This window comes from Anser cygnoides, chromosome 2 (assembly GCF_040182565.1).
Source record: "Anser cygnoides isolate HZ-2024a breed goose chromosome 2, Taihu_goose_T2T_genome, whole genome shotgun sequence".
NCBI lineage: Eukaryota > Metazoa > Chordata > Aves > Anseriformes > Anatidae > Anser > Anser cygnoides.
In genome coordinates this window covers 127,439,795-127,462,435 of record NC_089874.1, presented here as the reverse complement: position 1 = coordinate 127,462,435, position 22,641 = coordinate 127,439,795, and the positions used below count along the sequence as shown (strand labels likewise).

At 36.5% G+C, this 22,641-nt stretch overlaps 1 protein-coding gene across 2 annotated transcripts in view; it reads left to right on the top strand.

Annotated features, from left to right (window-relative positions):
• Nucleotides 1-22,641, top strand: part of ARFGEF1 (ADP ribosylation factor guanine nucleotide exchange factor 1) — a 92,252-nt gene that overhangs the window by 67,822 nt on the left and 1,789 nt on the right. For both annotated transcript variants that reach the window (XM_048061827.2, XM_048061826.2), the window contains exons 21-38: nt 1,226-1,384; nt 1,770-1,920; nt 5,168-5,258; nt 6,421-6,461; nt 6,557-6,726; nt 7,341-7,492; nt 7,658-7,830; nt 8,831-8,991; nt 9,660-9,790; nt 11,198-11,327; nt 12,286-12,421; nt 12,509-12,647; nt 17,292-17,361; nt 18,764-18,893; nt 19,825-19,964; nt 20,327-20,495; nt 21,089-21,227; nt 22,152-22,269. In XM_048061827.2, coding sequence (XP_047917784.1) covers nt 1,226-1,384; nt 1,770-1,920; nt 5,168-5,258; nt 6,421-6,461; nt 6,557-6,726; nt 7,341-7,492; nt 7,658-7,830; nt 8,831-8,991; nt 9,660-9,790; nt 11,198-11,327; nt 12,286-12,421; nt 12,509-12,647; nt 17,292-17,361; nt 18,764-18,893; nt 19,825-19,964; nt 20,327-20,495; nt 21,089-21,227; nt 22,152-22,269 — 2,400 coding nt within the window. The remainder of the gene's footprint in view (nt 1-1,225; nt 1,385-1,769; nt 1,921-5,167; nt 5,259-6,420; nt 6,462-6,556; nt 6,727-7,340; nt 7,493-7,657; nt 7,831-8,830; nt 8,992-9,659; nt 9,791-11,197; nt 11,328-12,285; nt 12,422-12,508; nt 12,648-17,291; nt 17,362-18,763; nt 18,894-19,824; nt 19,965-20,326; nt 20,496-21,088; nt 21,228-22,151; nt 22,270-22,641) is intronic.

Genomic DNA, 22,641 nt, shown 5'->3' with positions numbered 1-22,641 from the left:
TTGCTTAGTTTTTCTATTTTATGATGGCTTAGAAAAGGGTTCAGAGGAGAAATATATGTATGGAACAGGAGTAAGGTAGGACTGAAAACACTTCCCATTTTCAGAAGATACACGCTTTGTAGACTCCAAATCTTATCTGCTTGCTGGTACTCTTATCAAGAAACTTCCATTTTTGTGCTTGTACTTCTTGTGCTGTGCCTCTACCAGCATGTCCTGTGATAGTAGTTGGGCAGCTGTGCTATGTGGCTCTGTGGGAATCCATCTCTTGTACTGTTGCCCATTGTCATGATATTAGTGTTTTCCCTATGAAACAGATGTTCTAGTTTTGGTTTGTTTTTGTTTTTTTCTTTTAAAATATTTTATATTTGGTATTATTATGTGCTGAATGGTCTTTGATTTCAAAAGTCTCAAATATCCAAACAGTTAAATATATTTCATAGTTGTCATTTGTTTCTCTGATTTACAACTGTTTACAACAAGAGAATGAATTTAGCTTTTGAGCTCAACTCTAGTCCCCTTTCTACATTTGTAATAGGTTCATATGAGACCTGAGAACTTTCCTTCGGTGTTTATATATATCCTATTCATAAAAATCAGGTGCCTGTATGTGGTACACTCACTTTTGTACCATATTGATTGATTTCATCTGCTTAGATTATAGGTCAGTTGCTGTTCACACACCTATGAGTCATCTCACAAGCTTCTGAGGTGCTCCAAAGTGTGTAGGTTAAATCAAATACATTTTGAGTAGTTTTGTGGGATTGGAAAAACATGCTTTTTAGTTATATTATTTGGATTCTGTTGCCAAAAATCGTGAAACTTGGGAGAATCTGCTAAGGCAGCATTATGAGAGCAGGTTCTGATGCAGTATAAGGATAGTAAAAGCTTAGCTAAGAAGCTATGCTTCTTCTGAAGCAGCATCCTCTTGCCAAAAAAAGACCCTGAAAAATAAACCCAGAAAGTTGAGAACCTATGTGTTCTGTGCTGACACACGTTACACTTGGTGTTCCTGAGTAGAGGGAGCCTGACTTTATCGTGCAGCTTACTACAGAAAGGAGGAGGAGAGATTTCTGTTACGTAAAACGCATTAGAAATTAGGTTTTAAGAAGAGAAAAGTAGATGATAATAGTTGCCAAAATTACACATTCTACTAAAAACAAGAGCTAAGAAAATACAAGGTAAATCTTACCTTTTTTTTTTTTCCTTTGTCCCCTCTCTTTTGTAGCTTGAAAGAGATGCGTACGTCCAAGCATTAGCAAGATTTACGTTACTTACAGTGAGTTCTGGTATTACTGAAATGAAGCAGAAGAATATTGACACAATTAAAACTCTCATCACAGTGGCTCATACGGATGGAAACTATTTAGGAAATTCCTGGCATGAGGTACAAAAGTCACTTGTTCCTAAACTGTAAGAAAATGGGTACTGTTTTTGAATGCACTTGTGTACTTGTGCAAAAATATAGTGTTTTGTAGAAAACTGTCAAGTATAAACTTTTGTACTTAGATTATATAGAACAATGAACTCATTATGCAGCTGATTAAAGTAGAAAAATGTGTCCAGTTTAGAAATAAAATTATGAGAGACTAATGCTGTAATATTTAAATTACTTTCCATTTTAGATGGAAGAACAGGAATATTTGTCTAACCTTGAGTACTTAGAATATATATATTTTTATATATAAATAAAGATCTGCCTTCAGGTTTTTGTTTTTTACTGTTTCAAAATACTTTTTATTGCTAAACAACTTATTTACTCTCTGGACTAGATTCTGAAGTGCATCAGTCAACTTGAGCTGGCACAGTTAATAGGAACTGGAGTAAAACCTCGTTACATCTCAGGGACAGTGCGTGGCAGGGAAGGTTCTTTTACTGGAACAAAAGATCAGGCACCCGATGAATTTGTGGGGCTGGGACTGGGTAAGTAATGCAGATAATAAGTATTTCATTTAAATGTCTTTGTGCAAGAACATACTGGTTTGTGCTTTGCTTTCATTACTGGTGACTATGAGGTTCAGAGATGTAACTGTGAAATAGTCTATAATTGTCTACATTTGTACACTTTTACACTTTGAATAGTCATATTTGAAATATTTGTTTAGCTCTGTTAGGTGTTATTGGTAGGATGGGAGAGTGTGAAATGTAAGAAAATGATGTGTTATTTATTTCTGTTAAAATATAGCTGACCAAGTAAGAATGTATTCCTGATAGTATGACCAGATTTAATAATACTACTAAGTCAGTGCACCGAATATTTTACCAAACAGGCAAGTTAATATGTCTAGATAAAACATCCCATTATGTGAACTTTTATGAGAAATATGCAGCATTCAAACCAGAGGGGAAATCAATTTAGTTTAAATTCTGTTTCTTCTTCTGATTGTTTTGGTAGTGAGCAGGTGCCTTTTATAGGCTGGCCCGAGAGCCAAAATTTAGTCCATTAGTAAGAGTGGTAATCATCATTTTACTAGTTTCCCTGACCTTACCCCTCAACTCGTCCTCATTGTCAGGCTTTGTGTCCTCCTAATTCAGTTGTTCCTATTCTGCAGTCGGTCTTATTCTTTCCATGGTGCCCTGCCTTGGCCCGCCTTTATGCACTCGCCTCACATTGCCAAGATTTGCTGAAGGGAAACCTTATCCCTAGAAATTATTGCATCTGCCAACATCTCATATACTGGGCTTCTCCCTGCCCTTTTAATATGCATCCTCCTGTTTAGTGCTCCCCGATGACCCATCCAGCTTTGCAATTTCCAAGTATCGGCAGTTTCTCTGTGCCGAAGTGACTGGCCTTTAAAAATTTTAAGTCCTAATAGCTCAGGAATGTAAACTGTAGTCAGGTGTCTATAAATCATACTTGCTAGTCATTGGTGTAGATCCAGCTCTTAAAGACCTTTTTTTTTTTTTTTTTTCCTTCTGTCAACTTCATTTCTAAGGAAAATAGCCTGTGCCCAAATGCATAAAAATGTTTCTGCCTGAATTGAATTTCTGGAATGCTTGTTACAGTGCACATATGGAAATTTAACCATTTTCTCTTCTTTTAATAATATCATTTTAGTCTTATAGGAAAATGCCTAACTCACTGGAATTTACTATATGCTAAATGAGTATGCTTTAACAGAGCCCCTTTCTCAATTGTTTCCAGTTCTTTCCGCTCTTCTCCACAAATCCTGCGTTGCAGGTATTTGAATTTTCTTTCTGTGATGACTCTGAACTATCTTCTAGAACTACAGCTTTCTAGCAATCTTCCTGTAAAGCTGTATTCATAGGAAGAACCTGTATATGCCCGCAGATCAGACATACATTTTACTGGAAAATAGTTGTTTAATTGGAGTAAGTGAAGCTGCAGTCTGACACAGAAGCCTTGTCTTTGAAATGTGCTTACAAAATCATGCTCACATAAGCAGCAGCATTCACTCTTCCTGCTGAACTAGAGATGTGTGTTTAAAAACAAAACAAAAAGGCTAATTTACTGTATTACTGATTCAGTCATCGCACTTGCATTATCTTTCTGCTGTAGACCTTTTCTGCTTTACTTGAGAATTCAAGGCATCACATGCATTTGTGTTGTAAAATTAAAGGAAGGAGCATCTATTCCTTTTCTTCTTTAGTAGGAAGGTCTTCTTACTGGGAGTTGTAACTGGGAAATTCAGCTCTTTTTCTACTCTAATTCCTATTTGCAAAGTCGTAAGATAAAAGCTGCTGCTGTGAATAAGTTGTAGTCAAACTGTAGTTTTTAGGTAATTGAAAGTCCTCCTTGGACAATGAGAATCTGAGGAATCAGTTTTTTATTGAAGCAGAATTATATGTCTGACTCTGTTTCCTTGTAAAAGATCTCAGAAATGTTGGAATAGAAATATATATAAAAAGGAATCTGCTGTCTGTGGCACCTTTACAGCATTGATCATAAATCCTACAGTAAGAATGAATTTTCATGTAAACTGGCAGTACTGGTTTGGATTATCTGACTGCTTGGAAATACCCCTTCCAACCTCACACAGAGGAATGTGTTTCTTAGCTGACACATTACTGATATTCAAACTAATTGATCCTGGCAGCCTGTGTGCTTAAAAGAAATGTTTTGATCAAATCCAACAATATTACAAGTTGCTGAAAGACTAGCGTAAGGTTATATATATATATATATATGTACAGAATATATATATATATATGTGTACAGAAAAGGCTAGTTCTTAAAAGCCCTGGAAAAATTCTTCAGATGGGCCAATTTATCTAGATCTGACAGCCTCCTCCAGCTGCGGAGCACAGCAAGACTAAATGGCAGACTTTTGGGAGGCAGTCTGAAACAGAAGAACTTTCCTGTCCCTGCAAAGCTGAGAATAGAATCGCTGGCCTCCTTTGAGCCTTCTGTTCTCCCCTATCTTTCTGATAGGCTGCCTAAGAGAAAAAACTTGTGTGCGGCATAGGTAGAATTACCCAGAATGATTGCAAGATTACTCTTTTTTGCGGGGAGATACAAGCTTAGATGTTACCAGAAATTTCAGAAACTTGCTCATTGTGAAGTTAGCATTTTAACATGAGGTTTTCCAGGTGTGGCTTACAGTTTCTAGCTTCCAAAACAGATATTTCTGTTTTTATTTGCAGTTTTTTTCCTCGCTGTTGTTAGGTGATAATGCTGCTGTACTTGAGACATACCTTTAAGATGAGTTTTGGTGGGAGCTGCACTCTCCCTCTCCTTCATCATTCATAATGAATGATTAAAAAGAGAACCTATCAGGATGGATTTACTCACTTGCTGCTGATTAAGTGTGAAAAGTTCACTTTCGTGCAGTGTTCTCTGTCATATGATGTGTTTTTTTTTCCAGTAGCAGAATTACCAAAGATCCATTTAAAGATGGAGAGAAAAAGGGGGTCCCTGTGTTTTTGAATTTTTTCCTCTTGTATCTATTCATATAATAGTTCCAAATGTGGGCAATTTTGTGGGACTAACAAACTTATACATGGATAGACAATCTAGAGAATTAGAACTTAAATGTATGCAGCAGTTCACTGAGATGCCCATCCATGCATGGGGAATTAATAGTGTACTTTCCTTACTGTTAATTTAAAATATATTTAAAGACACTGCAGTGACATGACTTCTCTTCCTCTTTCTTCTCTGCCCTTTCTGCATTATGCCTCATCCATTTTCAAATTTTGTTTGCTGTAGTTGGTGGAAACGTGGATTGGAAGCAAATAGCAAGTATTCAGGAATCCATTGGTGAAACTAGCTCCCAGAGTGTTGTTGTTGCTGTAGACAGGTACTGTGTTGAATTTGCTTTTTCCATCTTTTTTTTTTTAACAGTATTGGAATACCATGTTGTAATAATAGGAAATTATTAGTTTACCATGATTTGCAAAACACTACATAAGTGTAACCATATAAAAGTGCTTTGAGGTTTTGTCTGGTTTTTTGGTTTTTTTATGGAGCAGAAGTTTTCTGCAAGAAGGAGCAGAAAGATGAGGCAAGAAGCATTTTACTGTTATAAAATTATTACAGGAAAGCTGCAGAATGAAGACTGCTGTACCGTCTGGTGAATCTCGATTTGTTATATATAGTAACATAGAGCAAATCTCATTTTACCTTTGTATAGGGAGCATCATTGACAGACCGCTTTTCTCCTAAATGTAGTTACTGACTTCTTGCTTTCCTCCAGGATATGTAGATGATGTCTGAAATTACCATATTATTATTCTAGTCTTCCTTTCTGTGAATCATATTTATGCTAACTGGATTTGATAAGGCATAATACATATCATAAAAATTCCCTGTTTATAGCTGACGGAACTGATCTGACTGGGGTGTTAATGGATCTTGCTATCTCAACATATAAGAAATCAGAAAGTATCATTTTCTAAATGGGTGTCAAAATTGACAATCACAGTACAAAGTGGTACATTCTGAAGGTTTACAAGCTTTCTGTGTTTGAGTATAGGCAGCAAGATCAATGTCAGTTTAATGAAAGTTGCCTTGTAGTGAAATCGTATCAAGCTACTTGGAGGCGTAATGTCAAACACATAATAGCTCTTTAGGGTTGCAGTGTTTCTCAGCACTTCATAATGGGGACATATTTCAAGTATCTATTTGTCATGGCAAGTAGGAATTGTGTACTCTGGAAAAGTTTGACTTCTCTGGAGCTGGGCTGCATAGTTTATAAAGCTGCTGATGTTAGTCATCTGTCACTGTCAGTGGGCAGATACTATTAGAAATAATGCTAACCCCCCAGTCTCAATGCATGCATGGAGTTATTTTTAAATATTGGAAGTAACTGAAATATTTCTACGTTTATTTTCACAGTTCAGTCTCTTTCCACAGTTGCTATTTTTGAATAAATAAAATTAGTTGGGATATAAAATCTTGCATACGTGTTTAATAGATGTTTTTAAAGACATTGTAATAATGTCTTAAACTTTACTTTACAGAATATTTACAGGATCTACAAGGTTGGATGGAAATGCTATTGGTAGGTTTTATCTTTTTTTTCCCCTGTAAACTACAAAATAGCTTTGTGATAAATCTTGGAAAAATATTATATTAATATCTGTGGTCATTTAACAGTGGATTTCGTTCGCTGGCTTTGTGCCGTGTCTATGGATGAACTGCTGTCTGCTACTCACCCTCGAATGTTTAGCCTGCAAAAGATAGTAGAGATTTCTTACTACAACATGGGTCGGATAAGGCTACAATGGTCTAGAATTTGGGAAGTTATTGGAGATCATTTTAATAAGGTATCTCTGTTAATTATATTGCTTGAAGTATTGATAAAAATAAGTTCTATTTAAAGATTTGATGGAAAAGCATGTTCGCATCTGAATTACACCGATTTTTCTGTCCTTCTCTATAAGTAGTTTAAAAAAATAAATTGTAAAGCTGGAAAGGCCTGTGAGAAGGCAGAGGTGCACAGTATAATAAATGCAAAAGCAGGAGTACGCATTAAAGTTATTTATCATGATCTGAGTCTAGAACTGGTTTCCTTTAATTCTTTGTTCTATATGTTTGGGTGTTTTACATAGCCTGGGATAAGGAGCTGTTTTCTGTTCAAGTCTAAATTGACACCTTACAAGGTGAATGCTTGATAGGCATTTTTAATCAGCATGTTGAAGTCTTCCTAGACAGCTTGTTTATTTTGAGAAAGTTGTAATGCTAGTATATAAAATGTAGAAAATGGTTGGAATTGATATGGGATTACTGAATTGCATTAATAGCATGGTTTATGGAATTGGCTAATGTTTAATTCTCCAGTACTGCTCAGTTTTCTATTACCAAATGTAAAGACAGCTTGGGCTGAACCCATAAGAATTCTGATGCAAACTTACCATGCGTTTCTACCTGGTGTTGTCAGGTTGGCTGCAATCCCAATGAAGATGTAGCTATTTTTGCAGTAGACTCATTAAGGCAGTTATCAATGAAGTTTTTAGAAAAAGGAGAACTTGCTAATTTCCGATTCCAGAAGGACTTCTTAAGACCATTTGAACATATAATGAAGAGAAACAGGTAATAACATTCAATTAACTCAATCACTTGGGATCATAAGCACCAACTTTCGCAATTAATATCTTAAATTGCTTTTGTAAAATCAATTGCTGGAGAATTACGCTATTTCTAATTCATTAGGTAATTTAGTTTAAACAATTACTATTTATTATCATCTTAATTCAGGTCTCCTACTATTCGAGACATGGTTGTACGGTGTATTGCACAGATGGTAAATTCCCAAGCTGCTAACATTCGTTCTGGTTGGAAGAACATTTTTTCAGTATTTCATTTGGCTGCCTCAGATCAGGATGAAAGTATAGTGGAGCTTGCATTCCAGACTACAGGACACATTGTCAGTAAGTACTGATGATGTTCAAGCATCATGAAAGCGTTTGTGACTCTGGAGGCTGAGAAGCTTTGTTTTTCTGTTGGCTCTACAGCCTGCATAGTAAAGCTCACTTCATACTTTAAAAGCAGTATTTTATACTTGCCAAATGATCATCTGGGAAACTACTTCTGGAAATAATTCTGTAATAATAATTCTCTGTAATAGTTGTCTGTAATAATTCACTAATTCATCTGTCTTCCCTTACCCCTTTAAAAAAAATTGATTGTTCATAGTCTTCTATGGTAAAATCAGTCAAGCCTTAGATTATTTTCTTGTGTACATTTTCATTTTAGTGAAGCAATTCTTTTTTTTTTTGTCCAGGGAAAAAAAAACAAAACAGTCATTTTACTATTATGTTGTTTGCTTATCTTTTTCCTTGTTTCTGAATTGTGCTCCTTTATGGTCCTATTTAGCTGAGATAGGTGGAACTATGTTTTTTTTTCCATTCTGATCTAGATCCCCTCAGGCTTTTAAGTGCCATAAGGGATCTCTTACTCTGTCTCAACTTCTGCAGCTTCCTAAAACTTTTTCAGCATTGATTAAGAATGTGCCTTCAAACATGACTATTTAAAAATGAAGGCAAGAGGACCATATTGCTAAGGGATGACCTTTTGTTCATGAAACTCAGTATTTTAGGTAGCCCTCTTAAGCTCTAATCACAGATCTAGTGTTAAGCAGTAAACCTATTGCTCTCTTGTTTAACTGTAAAATTACCCTCCTTTAGATCAGGTGCTACCTTGATTTATTTTAGACACTTACTTGCTATTAAAATAGAATGAATGCCTTCTAGCTGTCTTTGTTGTTGTTGTTGAGCATTCATTTTTTAGTTTTTATTAATGCTCAAGCATTTGACAGCACCAATCAATGAACCAGCCTCTCGTGACTTCTGTTACAGTCAGTTCGTATTAGAATTAATAGATTTTTTTTAAAGTATGACATTTTTTTTCTGTTCACACTTTTTCTCCCAGCAATTGTATTTGAAAAACACTTCCCAGCAACCATAGATTCTTTCCAGGATGCAGTAAAGTGCTTGTCTGAATTTGCCTGCAATGCAGCATTTCCAGATACCAGTATGGAAGCGATCCGCCTCATTCGCCACTGTGCAAAATACGTATCTGATAGACCTCAGGTATAGTCTGTATTAACTAAATTATGAGTGCTTTAATGAACAATGCATTTATAAAGAAAAAATCACTTGTGCTAACATTATTGCCTTCACCTTTTCAGAGATAAATGAGAAATGTACTTTATTCCTATTTTTATAGGAATATAAAATGCCACTGGTTTTAAAATTATCAGCAAATTTCTTTTCTTTTATCTCCATCCTGCCTGCCATCTTCCCTAGTTCATCTGTTGACTAACTTTGCTGAGAACTACCAGAGATCAACATATCTCAGGATTTGTTTTCTACTAAGAAATGTTGTTAGAATGAATAATGGTATAATCAAAAACCATTTGATCTCCTTAAAAAAAAATATGGGAGATCCTTACTTTCAGTGCTGTCTCTACAGAGCAGAGTAAGAGTGTTAGACTGAACAGTCTTGAATGTATCAGCCATTTTATAGTTTGACTTTATTTTTCATAGTGTACTAAACATTGCTTCAAATACACAATTCACCTTCTCAGTATTACTATTGGGATTGCCAGCTCACCTGAGGTATCAGGCTGTACTACTAGTACAGTAGTATTAGTACAGTACTAGTACAGTAGAGGTTGTTATTTCTAGTCCAGCTTGTGTTTTATTTTTGAGGAATCTCTCTCATACGGCTCTGTATAACCCTGTGTTTGCTTCTAAAGGCATTCAAGGAATACACAAGTGATGATATGAACGTAGCTCCTGAAGACAGAGTGTGGGTTAGAGGATGGTTCCCAATTCTGTTTGAGTTATCCTGTATCATCAATAGATGCAAATTAGATGTAAGAACCAGGTAACAATCAGTATTTGTAATTCAAATTTTAGAAGGCTTACTTTACACTTATAAAACAGAAACATCTCTCTTTGTAAATGTAACCAGGTTAAAATGACTTACGTATTTAAGTGGGAGGACCAGACTTGTTAAAAACACCTTTTAAATAGATTCTGGAATGTAGAAATTAAATCATAAGAAATTTTTATCTTCTGTTGTAGCAAACAATAAAGTTACGTGGTTGTGATTGCATTATGTTAAACACATTAAGATATTTTCTTGAAGTTAAATATTTGAGCATGTTTTCGGTGCTTGTTTAGGATGAGTAACCATAAAATTTCAAAGACAAGAACTGTTTAAATAGTTAAATTGAAAATAAGTTCAAATTTCACCAGGAAGCGGTCGATAACAGTTGACTTATTATTGAACCTGTAAATTATTTAAAACAGCTCAGCTCAACATTTACCATTAGATGGTATGGAGGCAGTTTAAACATAGAACATAACAAAATGTAGCACTCAACTTTTAACTTTGCTAATATATAACAAACATTATTTTGATGTGGAAGGTTAACTGTAAATGATCAATGTGCATTAAATCTTTTTTTAAGTAAGATGTTATATTGGATTAACTGTATTTTTTCAGTAGCAATACTGATCCTCTCTATTCTTTGCATTAGTAAATGTGTGATGTTTGATTCGATGATAGGTGTTCCTGTTACACATTTCAGTTTAGTGATTTGTAATAGTTGACCTTGCTAAGCCTCCTGTCACATTTCTGGTTTTGTTTTGTTTAAACAAATATAAAATGTTCCATGCAATGAGTAGATCTGTATTATTAGAACCCTACAGCTAAATTCTGTTGGAATGTTTTTTGTTTTGATAGAGCTCACAATGCCAGTCTTGCCTGCTTACCTGTCTTGTCCTTCATACTTACTTTGAAGATTTAAAAACTTTTTTTATACAGAGATTCATAATTTGGTTGAGGATTGCAGAGACACTTGAAAAAGCAAAGTTGTAGTTTGATTTCACCTAAAACCTGCTTATTTTCCTTGAATATGTTTGTAGGGTTATTTGCTTGTAATTTATGTTCTGTCTTAGTTCTGATGCTGAATATGTATTGCTTACCTAGAAATAACTGTTCCTTTGGTTTTGTGGTCCTTTGTAAAGATGTTGTATTCCTCTTTGAAATGACCACAGTTCTCAAAAGTATCTTCTTGTTGTTGCCTGTTAAAGTACGTTTTAAACAAACTGGTTTTATAGTTAGTTTTAGTGTGCTAGTGTGACGGAAGCACACATTTACCAGATCAGAATGTAACATTTTCCACAATATCTTGAGTTTGCTTTTGCTGTTGCAGCTTTTGACATATTTGGTCTAGCGCGTGTCTTTTTATAACTCTTAATATATGTTGTTCTCTGTTCATTTTAGGGGCTTAACAGTAATGTTTGAGATAATGAAGACATACGGCCATACTTACGAAAAGCACTGGTGGCAAGATTTATTTCGTATTGTCTTTAGGATATTTGACAACATGAAACTGCCAGAACAGCAGACTGAGGTGAGAAAAAAATTGGAGGAGAGAATTTACATGAGATGCATAGTTATGGTAGAAAGCCTGTTGGTTAAATAGCTTATCAGCTAATGAAGGGCAGCCCTCAAAACTTGAATGGCTGACCTGTGATTCTAGTTGCCTTTCATTAGCATTCTGTCAGATGTATTGTCATCTCATTTTTTAAGCCATGTGTCAAAGGAGTAGTAGTTCACAGGACAAGAAGAATAGCATAAAATGCAACACACGTAGGGTCTGTAAGAAGTGCAACATGTACTTCTGATGTCTTGAATCTGATACACCCATCAGTTTATGGCAACAAGCTCAATGGATGAGGCTTATAGTCAGGAGTGAAGTCACAATTAGAAGTGAATTCTGCTAGACCAAAATTTCTTGATGACTAGAAAAAAAAACATAGTCTTACATTCAGTGCACCTTTTGACCCTGCAAACAGGTACTGTCCTGACAAGAAAGTGAAACAGAAATAGCTGAACTATGTGTAAATTATTAGTATTAGAAATTTGATCACAATTGTCAACTGTTTGGAAGACTGTATCTGACTACTTATAGAAGCACAAGTCTCACTTTCTAAATTTTTATTCTCTGAAAAATATATAGAATATACACAAAAAGCTTAGCTTGGTGTTGAACTATTGAGCTAGGGTAGATACTAAATTTGATTTCAATCTCAATGTCTTATACAAGGGTAAGTATTTGTCAGTCTTGCAGCCTGGTCGCTAAGAATAGTTGTTTGTCTGTTTCCACATTTTTTTTTTAAAACCAGCTAGTTAGCAAAGTTAAATAAGAGAACTCTTAAGTTTTGGGGGGATTGAGGTAGAAAGGAATGACATATCACTATAAAGCAATTAAAATTGTATAAATATGCGTATCTGTATACCTGCAGGGAGGTGTATCCTGAAGGTTGCACCTCAAAAAAGTTACTACTTATTTTTCCCTTCCTTTCTAGAAAGCTGAATGGATGACGACTACTTGCAACCATGCACTTTATGCAATATGTGATGTATTCACGCAGTATTTAGAAGTGCTTAGTGATGTTCTTTTGGATGATATATTCTCACAGCTGTACTGGTGTGTGCAGCAAGGTAGGACTGTACCAAATTATGTTAAACAATGCTGACATTTTATTACGTTGAATGCAAATAAACAAGTGAACTATTTTTCTTTTCCAGACAATGAACAACTAGCACGGTCTGGTACAAACTGTTTGGAGAATGTTGTCATCCTAAATGGTGAAAAGTTTACCCTAGAAATCTGGGATAAAACTTGCACTTGCATGCTGGATATTTTCAAAACTACAATCCCTCATGCGTAAGAGGACTGTTAATACTTACACTTTGTAAAATAGTTTAGCTAGATGACTGTTACTGATTTCAAACTGATATCTAATAGGTGAGGTGCACAAAAAGCTGTTATGAATAGAAGCAGTCTTTCTCAGAACATAATCGTAAAATATGTGCTAGATACACTGCTAGCTGCTAGATACATTTTTTCCTGTTGTAAATGATAAACTGTTAAAAACTCAAAATACCTTATGGGACCTGTGGTACCTAGCTTTATTCAATTTTATAATGGTAGCTGTTTTGAGAAGTACTACCTGCTTTTTTGGTCATTGTCTTTTTAATAGAAGAATGCCAGTTATAGGCAGAATTTGCGATTTGTAATTACATGTCTAGTTTTTTTTCACAGTCACCGCTGAGATGAAACACTACTTATTTTCACATCTGATCGTCTTAATGTTAAACCACTACATTAGTACTTGTTCTTTGCCTGTGAGCTAGTTCATAGTATTTACTTCCAGGTATCACCTAGTTCAGGCCTGAAGAAACTGGAATCAAAAGGGAATCTTCTCCGTGCCAGGCATTCCTTAATTTTGATGTTATGTATCAGATAGCACTGTAAGAGAGCTTCATTCATATTTAAAACATAATTTAATCCCTGTGTTACCTCACCTGCTTTCCTACATGAGTAGGTGTGAATTAATTGCATCCAGAAAGTAATACCAAATTGCTAGCTCCCTTATGTTAGGGCTTTTTGTGTGTGTGTGTATGTGCATTTTGATAACTGCCAAAGGTAAAATTGGAAACCAAATCTCTGGATGTAGAAGTTTGATTAAATTACCCCTAGCTTACTATAACCTGTACTTGAAAAGCAGAATGTTTTCTAGCAGAACACCAGCTTTTTTTTTCACCCCACATAAGATCAAAACTTACACTACTGAGTATTCTTATAGTTGAATACTAGGAACCCTTTTAGAGCAGCATTTGGGATATCTTAATCTTTAGACACATTTAAAATGTTCTTGTTCCCTTTAGCTATGTGATGCGCTTTGGAAAATGTGCATTATTCCCTTTGATATTTATGGCATTTCTGCTTTTCAGGCGAGTTATTTTTCCTAGGAGGGTATCTGACTCCTTTGATAGGTTTCTGTTCTTTATTTTCCATATCTTTTTAAATCTTTCTAGGCCTTCTTTAGGAACTTTATTATATTATTTCTCCTTATATTTCTGGGAGATTTAACTTTTGCAGGGTAAAGTAAATCATACTTGGATTTTATCTGCATAGTATTCCCCTGAGCATATGTAACCAGTCTCATTTCCCATGGTGAAGGTATGCTTGCTCTTTTCCAAACACTTATTGGGTGACAGAAAACTACTCAAAACAATCTTGTGCCTTTACCATGTTTTATTAAAGCTGAAGCTTTCATATGGGCAAGAAAAAATACGATAACAATAAGCAGGTATTTTATTCATATTCTTAATGGAGACTTTTGTACTATTTTCTTCCTTTTCTTTCCTGAGCCCTAGGAGGATACTTTTTCTTCCCTCTGTACAGCTCCTTCTCTTTTCTCTTTCTTTTTATGGGATTTGGTTCTTTTCCTGTTAATCCTGGTTCGGCTTGCATTTCAAATTTGTATTTCTTAGTCCCTGTATAAGCCATCTTTTTTGCAGTGGAGCTTTTCCTGCCCTCCCTTCCTTAATTTTTCGTTTTAATAACAAAGTTTTAGCACCCAGCTTGTTGCAGAGGTTGTCCCAGTACTTAGGGAAAAAGGCAGATACTCCTCTTACCTATTGTGTCTGGAAGTGACACAATAGTTACGTCAAAATAAAGGCAGAGATAAGTTGCACAGAGGTATATATGATGGCTTTATGAGTGAGTGCTTTAGTGATAATAGTCTTGCAATAATAAGATGCTATGAATCCTTGGAGTATTAAGTATCTTCTGGGACAGTTTTTCATTAGTCTCATCAGGTATGATTGCATTTATTCTGCTAGCATTCGTATAAAATATCTTCCACATATTTGTGTAACATACTTCTCTGATTTAAGAGTTGTTGAATTGGCTGTAGGAGTTCTTAGTTGCAGTACTAGATTCTGCTGGTTTTTGGCAAGTTATGTTTTTGCAAAGAGAAAGATGATACTGTGATAATACTATTTCCTTGTTTGAAAATGTGTTGAAGTATTTACTCAGCTACCACATTCAGCAAGGATTACTTAAGAGAAAAGCCCAGTAGTACTCCTGCCAAGCTTCCACAAAATCACTGAGGTTTTAATAGCTGAAGATGCTATCAGAGAATCACAGAATAGTTGAGGTTGGAAGGGACCTCTGGAGGTCATCTGGTCCAAGCCACTGATCAAGGTGGGCCAGCCACCCAGAGCAGGCTGCCCAGGACCATGTCCAGGCAGCTTTGAAGATCTCCAGGGAGGAGACTCCACAAGCTTTCTGGGCAACCTGTGCCACTGCTTAGTAACCCACATAGTAAAGAAGTGCTTCCTGGTGTTCAGAAGGAACCTCCTGTGTTCCTCTTTGTGTCTGTCACGTCTTGTCCTATCAGGGGCCACCACTGAACAGAGCCTGGCTCCATCCTCATCAGACCCTCCCTCAGGTATATGTATACATTGAGGAGATCCCCCCTGAGTCTGCCCTTCTCCAGGCCGAGCAGTCCCAGGTGCCAGCCTCTCCTCCCAGGAGAGGTGCCCCAGTCCCTTCATCATCTTTGAGGCCCTTTGCTGGCCTCTCTCCAGTAGCTCCACGTCTCTCCTGTACTGGGGAGCCCAGACCCGGACACAGTACGCCAGGTGTGGCCTCCCCAGTGCTGAGCAGAGGGGAAGAACCACCTCCCCCGACCTGCTGACAGGACTTTGCCTGACGCAGCCCAGGGTACCTGTGTGGCACGGACCCGCCACCAGCTTGTGTTCAGCTTGGTGCCACCAGGACCCCAGGGCCTTCTCTTTCCAGCCGGGTGGCTGGGGCCATTCCTCCCTGTGTGCAGGACTTTGCACTTCTCCTTGTGTCGCTTCATGAGGCTCTTGTCGGCCCATTTCTCCCGCCTGGTGGGGTTCCTCTGGATGGCAGCACGTCCCCCTGGCATATATCCACCGCTCCCCCATGGTTTGTGTCACCTGCAGCCTTGCTGAGGGCACGCTCTGCCCCCTCATCCAGAGCACTAATGAGGGTGTTGAACAGGAGCGGACCTGGTCCATCCCCCTGGGGTACGCTGCTGGTGTCTGGCCTGCAAGCAGGCTTTGTGCTGCTGATGGCCACCTGGTGGGCCTTGCTGTTCAGCCAGGTTTCAGTGCGCCTCACTGTCTGCTCATCCAGCCCAAACTTCAACGGCTGATTTTAACAGTTTCTTGTTTTACTTTAGTTCTGTTTATAACTTCTTTTTTTAATGAAATATTTTGAAGCTTCATGAGAGAAAGTCTTGGTTTGCTGGCACTAAGAAGGCCAGGGTAAATGCCCTCTTGCTCTAGGAAAGTGGTTCCCTGCAGAAATTGTGATGATCTGACTCAATATTCCAATACATGCCTTGGGCAGATGGAAGTTTAAATCAAGTGTAATTTATTTGGGGCTATAAAGTCTTAACCGCTGATCCAGAATAATCTGCAAGTTGTGTCCTGGTAGCTTTCAAGAATCAGCTCAGTTTTTTGCTCTACATTTGCTCTACTCTATTTGTGGACTTACTACATGCCTCTAGATTATTTTTATCTTTTAATTCTCTCACGTTTGTCTTATTTTAGTTCTGTGGAGATCAGTGATGGGTTAAGTTAGGATCTTTTACATAGTGGGAAAGATCTCATGAAATGCAGGCACAAATGTCCATCGGGCATTGCTTCACACAGATCGAGGCCTTATTTCATAAACGCCTGCTAAATAGTGTGAGATCTTAACAATGACAAATAACTTTACTTTTTAGCAATAAATATATTGTAACAAGCAAGGATGTGACCACGTAGGTTATTTAATCCGATTTTGTTCAATTCTTGGCAGACACAGACAGCCTCAATAAATCACAATTAATGTAGGAATTTTTAGTGCTTAAGGCAATGAGCCTCAAGACAGCAGTGGGCTATAGGAAAAGAGCAGGAAATATCAGAAATACTGTCAGTGTCCTGGTCCCTTCAAATGAACTTTAAGTGGACTTGTTGAATTTTAAATGGAAATGTTTACTTTTAAGTGGAAATAGAAACACAGTGCAGGATTATATCCCAAATTAAGAATGGCAGTATGTCTCCACAACATGCTGATTTTGCCTGGGGTAGTTTTATTCTTTATTCCAGAGTAAGCTTATGGCCGTATGAGAGAACAAGGCATGCTAATGACACTAGAGTTGATGGTATTCTGCCTAGAGCCAAATCTCTAATATTTTGATGAAAAATTAATCCACCTCCACAAAATTCAGCTGTCTATCAGAGGCAACTGGCAGAAATGTTGACTTCCAAAACCACAATACTTAAATTTTTCAGTACCTATGAGAGAATAAAAAATACATATTTTACTACTAAAAAATAATTTATATTTTTTTTAATTTATAGAAGTATCTACCTCTTAACTTTGGCTTGCTTTCTTTAAAAACAAACAAACCACCATGTTAAGTAGCCTGTTAGAGTATCAGTGCTGATTATTATTTTACACTTGCTAGTTCTTATTTATTACTGTTTTTGTGTTTTCAAGGCTTCTGACTTGGAAACCAGTCAGTGGGGATTTTGGCCCTGTATCTCCTTCTGATGCAAAAGAAAAACTGGTAAGCTGCTTAATAAATACTTTAAAAGCTTGCAACAGTTCAGTACCAATGTGTTGTGATGTAGAGTAAGTGGAAAGCATACTTGGTTTAAACCCACGTTTTAGTTTTGATTTAGTTGGAAATGTTTTTCCAGGTAAAGCTCTGCTTAATGATTAAAATTGGCGAGGAATTGAGAAGGAGACGGCTGTGTTGATTTGCAGCGGCCAAAGTAGACTTCTAAGAGTTGGCTGTAGGTCATTACCTGCATATGTTTTAGGTCATGTCCTGTGTCTGGCAGGTCTTCATCACAGGTAATACTGCAGTACCATTAGGTTTGGGTTGTTCTCTGGTTTAGGGGCTGTTTTCTGATTTGTTTTGTTAAACATTCTCTTTGATATATTATCACGATGAGAAAATGCTGCCAGAATTAGACTGACTTTTTTCCCCGGAATTTTCTCTGATATTAAGAACTCAAACATCAGTGTTTAAAACAGAAAATACATAGAACCATCAGATTTCTTAGCATTCATTGAATAAACTGATAGAAAGTTTAGATTTGCCTGCAAGTGATTGCCCTGTATCTGCATCACCTACTAATGATGAGAAATAGTGTAGCTTTTGGATATTCTCACAGATAGTTGCCTAAAGTTCTGTTTAGATTAATAAAACATTTGGTAAGAAATTGTTTGGGGATAGGGTCCTGAGACAATTCTACTAGGAGAGACTGACTCTCTCCATTTACGTTTTTGAAGTTTTAATAAAATTTAATTGCAGCAGGGATGTAAATGTTTGTGATGACTAATACGCATTGTACAGTGTGACTTGCTATATCTTCATTTGCTCATTTGTAGTGGTTTGATGTATAAAACATTTGATCTAAATGTTGGCTAAGTTTCTGATCCATTTATATCAAATATAATAACGTGCAAACATGACAAACATTAAATTTCTTAATCTTGAATAAATTGAAAGATCTTTTCTCTTTGAAATAGTTTAGTGTTATTGTTTTCAAAGCATCTTTTGTCGTCAGTGTAAAAAGACACTTTACATCTTTACTTCAAAAGTAACAGAACTTGTATAATAGTGTTAATGGAGATATATTTTGGATGCTTTATTTTGGTAAGAGAGAATTTTTGCAGGCTTACAAAAATACTAAGTAGTACATACAAAATACTACTATTGATGTTACTGTGTAATTAAGTATTTGTTGCTTATTGAATCTCCAGTTCTTTCTTAGTATGTCATTTTTTCATACGTTTTTCTTGAATGTTAATGGAGTATCACTGAAGTGAATGAATATGTTACTGCGGTATTGAAATAGTGAATACCTTAAGCTGTGAAGAGCACAACATTACTCATGATTAGCTCACAAGAGTTAATTTGTTTTCTCTCTGTAAGTTAATTTTTGGATGTTTTGTTTCAGGATACTATCTCACAGAAGTCTGTAGATATTCACGATTCTATTCAGCCAAGATCTTCTGATGGACGTCCACATCAGCCCAGTGCAGTGTCCACAGTAGGGGAAGAAATGAGTAAAGCCAGGCCAGCGGCAAGTGCGTGTTTCTTAGTGGTTTGGTATTTTGTATCTGTTGAGTTGTATTTACCAAAGTCTATATCTTTAGTTGTAGCCCCAACTGTAACTTAGGAAACAATATGTGGAGAAAATTATACCGATTACATTTTTGTCTCCATGTAGAATGATAGAATTCCTTTGGACTCTCATGGATCAACATTTATGACCTGTGCTTTAAAAATGTAGAGTTAAACTGCTAACTTTTGGCTTTTTACCCAAAACAAAATATTAAAAATAATGCTCTCCTTATAATTCTTTATCAATGAGTTGTGTTTTTTTTCTTAACAGCAAAGTACTTTCTGTAGGATGCAACAGAATCCATAGCTGAAAGGAAATGTATTTAGACTGATTTGATGATAGTATATCAAACCTTTAAGATCCTTATGCAGAATTATGTATTGGTGCTCTTGTCTAGTGGTAGCACTACTGCCACAAGTACATGCAAACATTTGTGATGCCAGTGCTATCATAAATTTCCTCTGCCTGTGAACAGTCTCACAACGTGTTCTTGCCATTGCAGATGCTAACTTAACAATAAGGTCACTGATTCTGATGATTTTTGAGTAATGCTGAATACTTGTCCAGTATATGGCAGGTGACTTTAAAGTTTGGAAATAATTTTTTTAAACCTGCCAGTTGATAACATGGTGATCAGCCCTGTTTTCAGAAAAGTAATTTAGATGTGTGGATTCTAGACTTTGGTTTTTGAACATGCTTGACGTTGAGCTATTTTAGGGGTAAATTTAAGAATAGCTTTAATAAAAGAGAAAGTACTGAAGTGTTTTAAGATAAGAAACGATTTTCATTTTTTTTTTTTTGAAGAATTTTAGGGGTAAATTTAAGAATAGCCTTAAAAGAAAAAGTACTGAAGTGTTTTAAGATAAGAAATTAATCTTTTTTTTTTTTTTAAGAATTTCCAGAACAGAAGTTATTTGCTGCTCTTTTGATCAAGTGTGTTGTACAACTGGAACTCATTCAGACTATCGACAACATTGTGTTCTTCCCAGCAACTAGCAAAAAAGAGGATGCAGAGAATCTAGCAGCAGCACAAGTAAGTAGAACTTACTGGTGTCTCTGTTCTTACTAGATTTTTCTCTAGTGATTAAGGTTTCATAAACTCTTGTAACATCTTCGAATTTACAGTTTTTAGAAGTGCTAGAGAACTTTCAGCAAACTGTTGAGATCTTTTACAACTTGTGTTATATTGGATTTGCTGTGCTGCTGCAGCACACTGTGCAGATTTAAACATTTACTGTTCACAGAGATTTCAGTAACTGGGCTGTGGATACAACTTAATACAGTTTTAAGTTTAAATACAGCTACAGATGAAAACAGGGTGGGATGAATTTATCAAAGAGCTTGATGAAGACATTTTTTAATTGTGACTTTAAATCTCTCTTTTGTTCTTAATAGAGAGATGCAGTAGACTTCGATGTCCATGTGGATACACAAGATCAAGGGATGTATCGTTTCCTAACATCACAGCAGCTTTTCAAACTTCTCGATTGTCTGCTGGAATCTCACAGATTTGCTAAAGCGTTTAATTCAAACAATGAACAAAGAACCGCTCTCTGGAAAGCAGGTGAGTCAGTCTCTTTGGAGAAATATTTTTGCAAGAACATTTCACGGTGCTTTGAATTCAACCCAAAAATAGGTCAGAAATTGCTTTGATGCTGAAATGTAATATTCAATATGAGGCTGTGAATTTATGACCTTAGAAATCCTTAAGGAGAGATCTCATCTGTACAGGTGCAAATACCTTTTTAATTTCCTATATTTTAAGGTTTCACTGCATTACTTTTCAGTGTATACAGCTGCTGAGCTGATCGCTCACTGTAGTTGTGAGTCCTGTGTTTGCAAGCTGCAGGTACAAAACCCTAAAACCGTTTCAGGAGGGTTGTTGTAGTTATAAGTATACACTTGAAATATGTGGCATTTTCCAAAACAGATCTAAAATGGAATCTCTGTAGCACTGTGGTTTAATCTGTTTCTTGCACCAAAGTTAGCTATATTAATATAGAAATATATAAAATATATAAATATGTAATAATAATATATAAAACATTAAGGTGGTTCTTCTAACTATATGCAGACACTCAGGAGAGGTAGGAAACTGTGAGGAAAAAGGTAAGATGAAAATAAGAAATCTAAATGGATTCTCTTGAATTTCTGTAGGTTTCAAAGGCAAATCAAAGCCTAATCTTCTGAAACAGGAGACGAGTAGTCTTGCCTGTGGGCTGCGCATCCTGTTTCGTATGTACATGGATGAAAGCCGTACCAGTGCATGGGAAGAAGTCCAGCAAAGACTACTAAAGTAAGGGCCACGTAGCTGAAATTGTTTATATTATCTCTGGTGTATAAAAGAATGTGTTTTTGTTGTTTTTTTTAACCCTTGTTTGCAGTAAACTTGCTAGAGCGAACACTATATGGTGATGGTCACAGCTAATATTAAGAGCTTCTACGTTGTGTGGAGGGGCGCCTGCAGCTACTAATGTTGTCTCTGCTTTTTGTTCTTTTTGCATCTTACACCTTTTGCATGAGAGAAAAAAGGTTTGATCACAGTCTTTTTTTGTATCGTGTGGGTACGTGAGGGATTGTTGTAAAAGATTGCTGTTCTTTAAAAAGGAAAAAAAATAGCACCTAAAAAGAAATATCACCTAAACGCTGCTGCCTGCTTTTTTTCCTTTCAGTAACCTCAGAAATTTCAGGGAACTGATGCTGTTTGTTCTCATCTGTAGAAATGAGCACTGGCCTTCAGGAGCCTATGGGCACACAGAAGCTTTTGGCTTGTTGGTTTTTCATGAGTTAGAATACTAAGGCTCACCTGAATATTTTTAGTTTACAAAGTCCTTCACGCAATTGTTGGAATAACAGAGGGCTTGAAACCATGGTGGTAACACAATGGAAGTATTTTAAGGTTTATAAACCAAGGAGCAAAACTGAAAACTACCAAATTACATCAGCATGAGCTTAATTTTTAAAGTCTACATATCATTTTGTCACATGCATTTAAATACTCCTCATTAAGTATATCTGCAAACAGTGAGGTCCTAAGACTTTGGTTTTCAGTTGAGCAAAATCACTGCGTTTTATTAATAGTCAGGCTTACAGTACTTTTCGTAAAATGATGCTGTTGCACACCAGTGCTTTACCCTGGTGTAGTTACAAAGCCAAAGCTCCCTCTGGAGTAGAACTGGAAATAAAATGTTACTTAGTAGTTTTTGTCTTTTCTCTCCAGTGTCTGCAGTGAGGCTCTGAGTTACTTTCTCACTCTTACATCAGAAAGCCATCGGGAAGCCTGGACTAATCTGCTACTCTTATTTTTGACTAAAGTCCTGAAGATAAGTGATGAAAGGGTAAGTAACGTGGGCGTTCAGGTGATAAGGAGCTCGAGACCGGTTCATCACACACAGTCACATACTTGCACAGTTCCTGCTGCTCTATCGGCAGTGTTTGTTGTGGGAATCTACATCTGCATTGCAACAGCACTTGATGGTTACCAACGATTGCAGTGCAGAACTGGGATGCAGTGAGTGGTAAAATAAAACGTGTCTGAGAAAATTTTAAAGATGCTAAAATCCTTTAAATGTGTGTCCCAAGTTGCTTTTACCCCTTATGCTGGGGAGAAGGATTAGTGGCTGATACTTTGTTCAAAGTACTTGGAAATAACTCCTGGTTTTGCTTCCAGTGTTACATGTTGACCCCTTGACCTTCTCCAGAGCAATTAT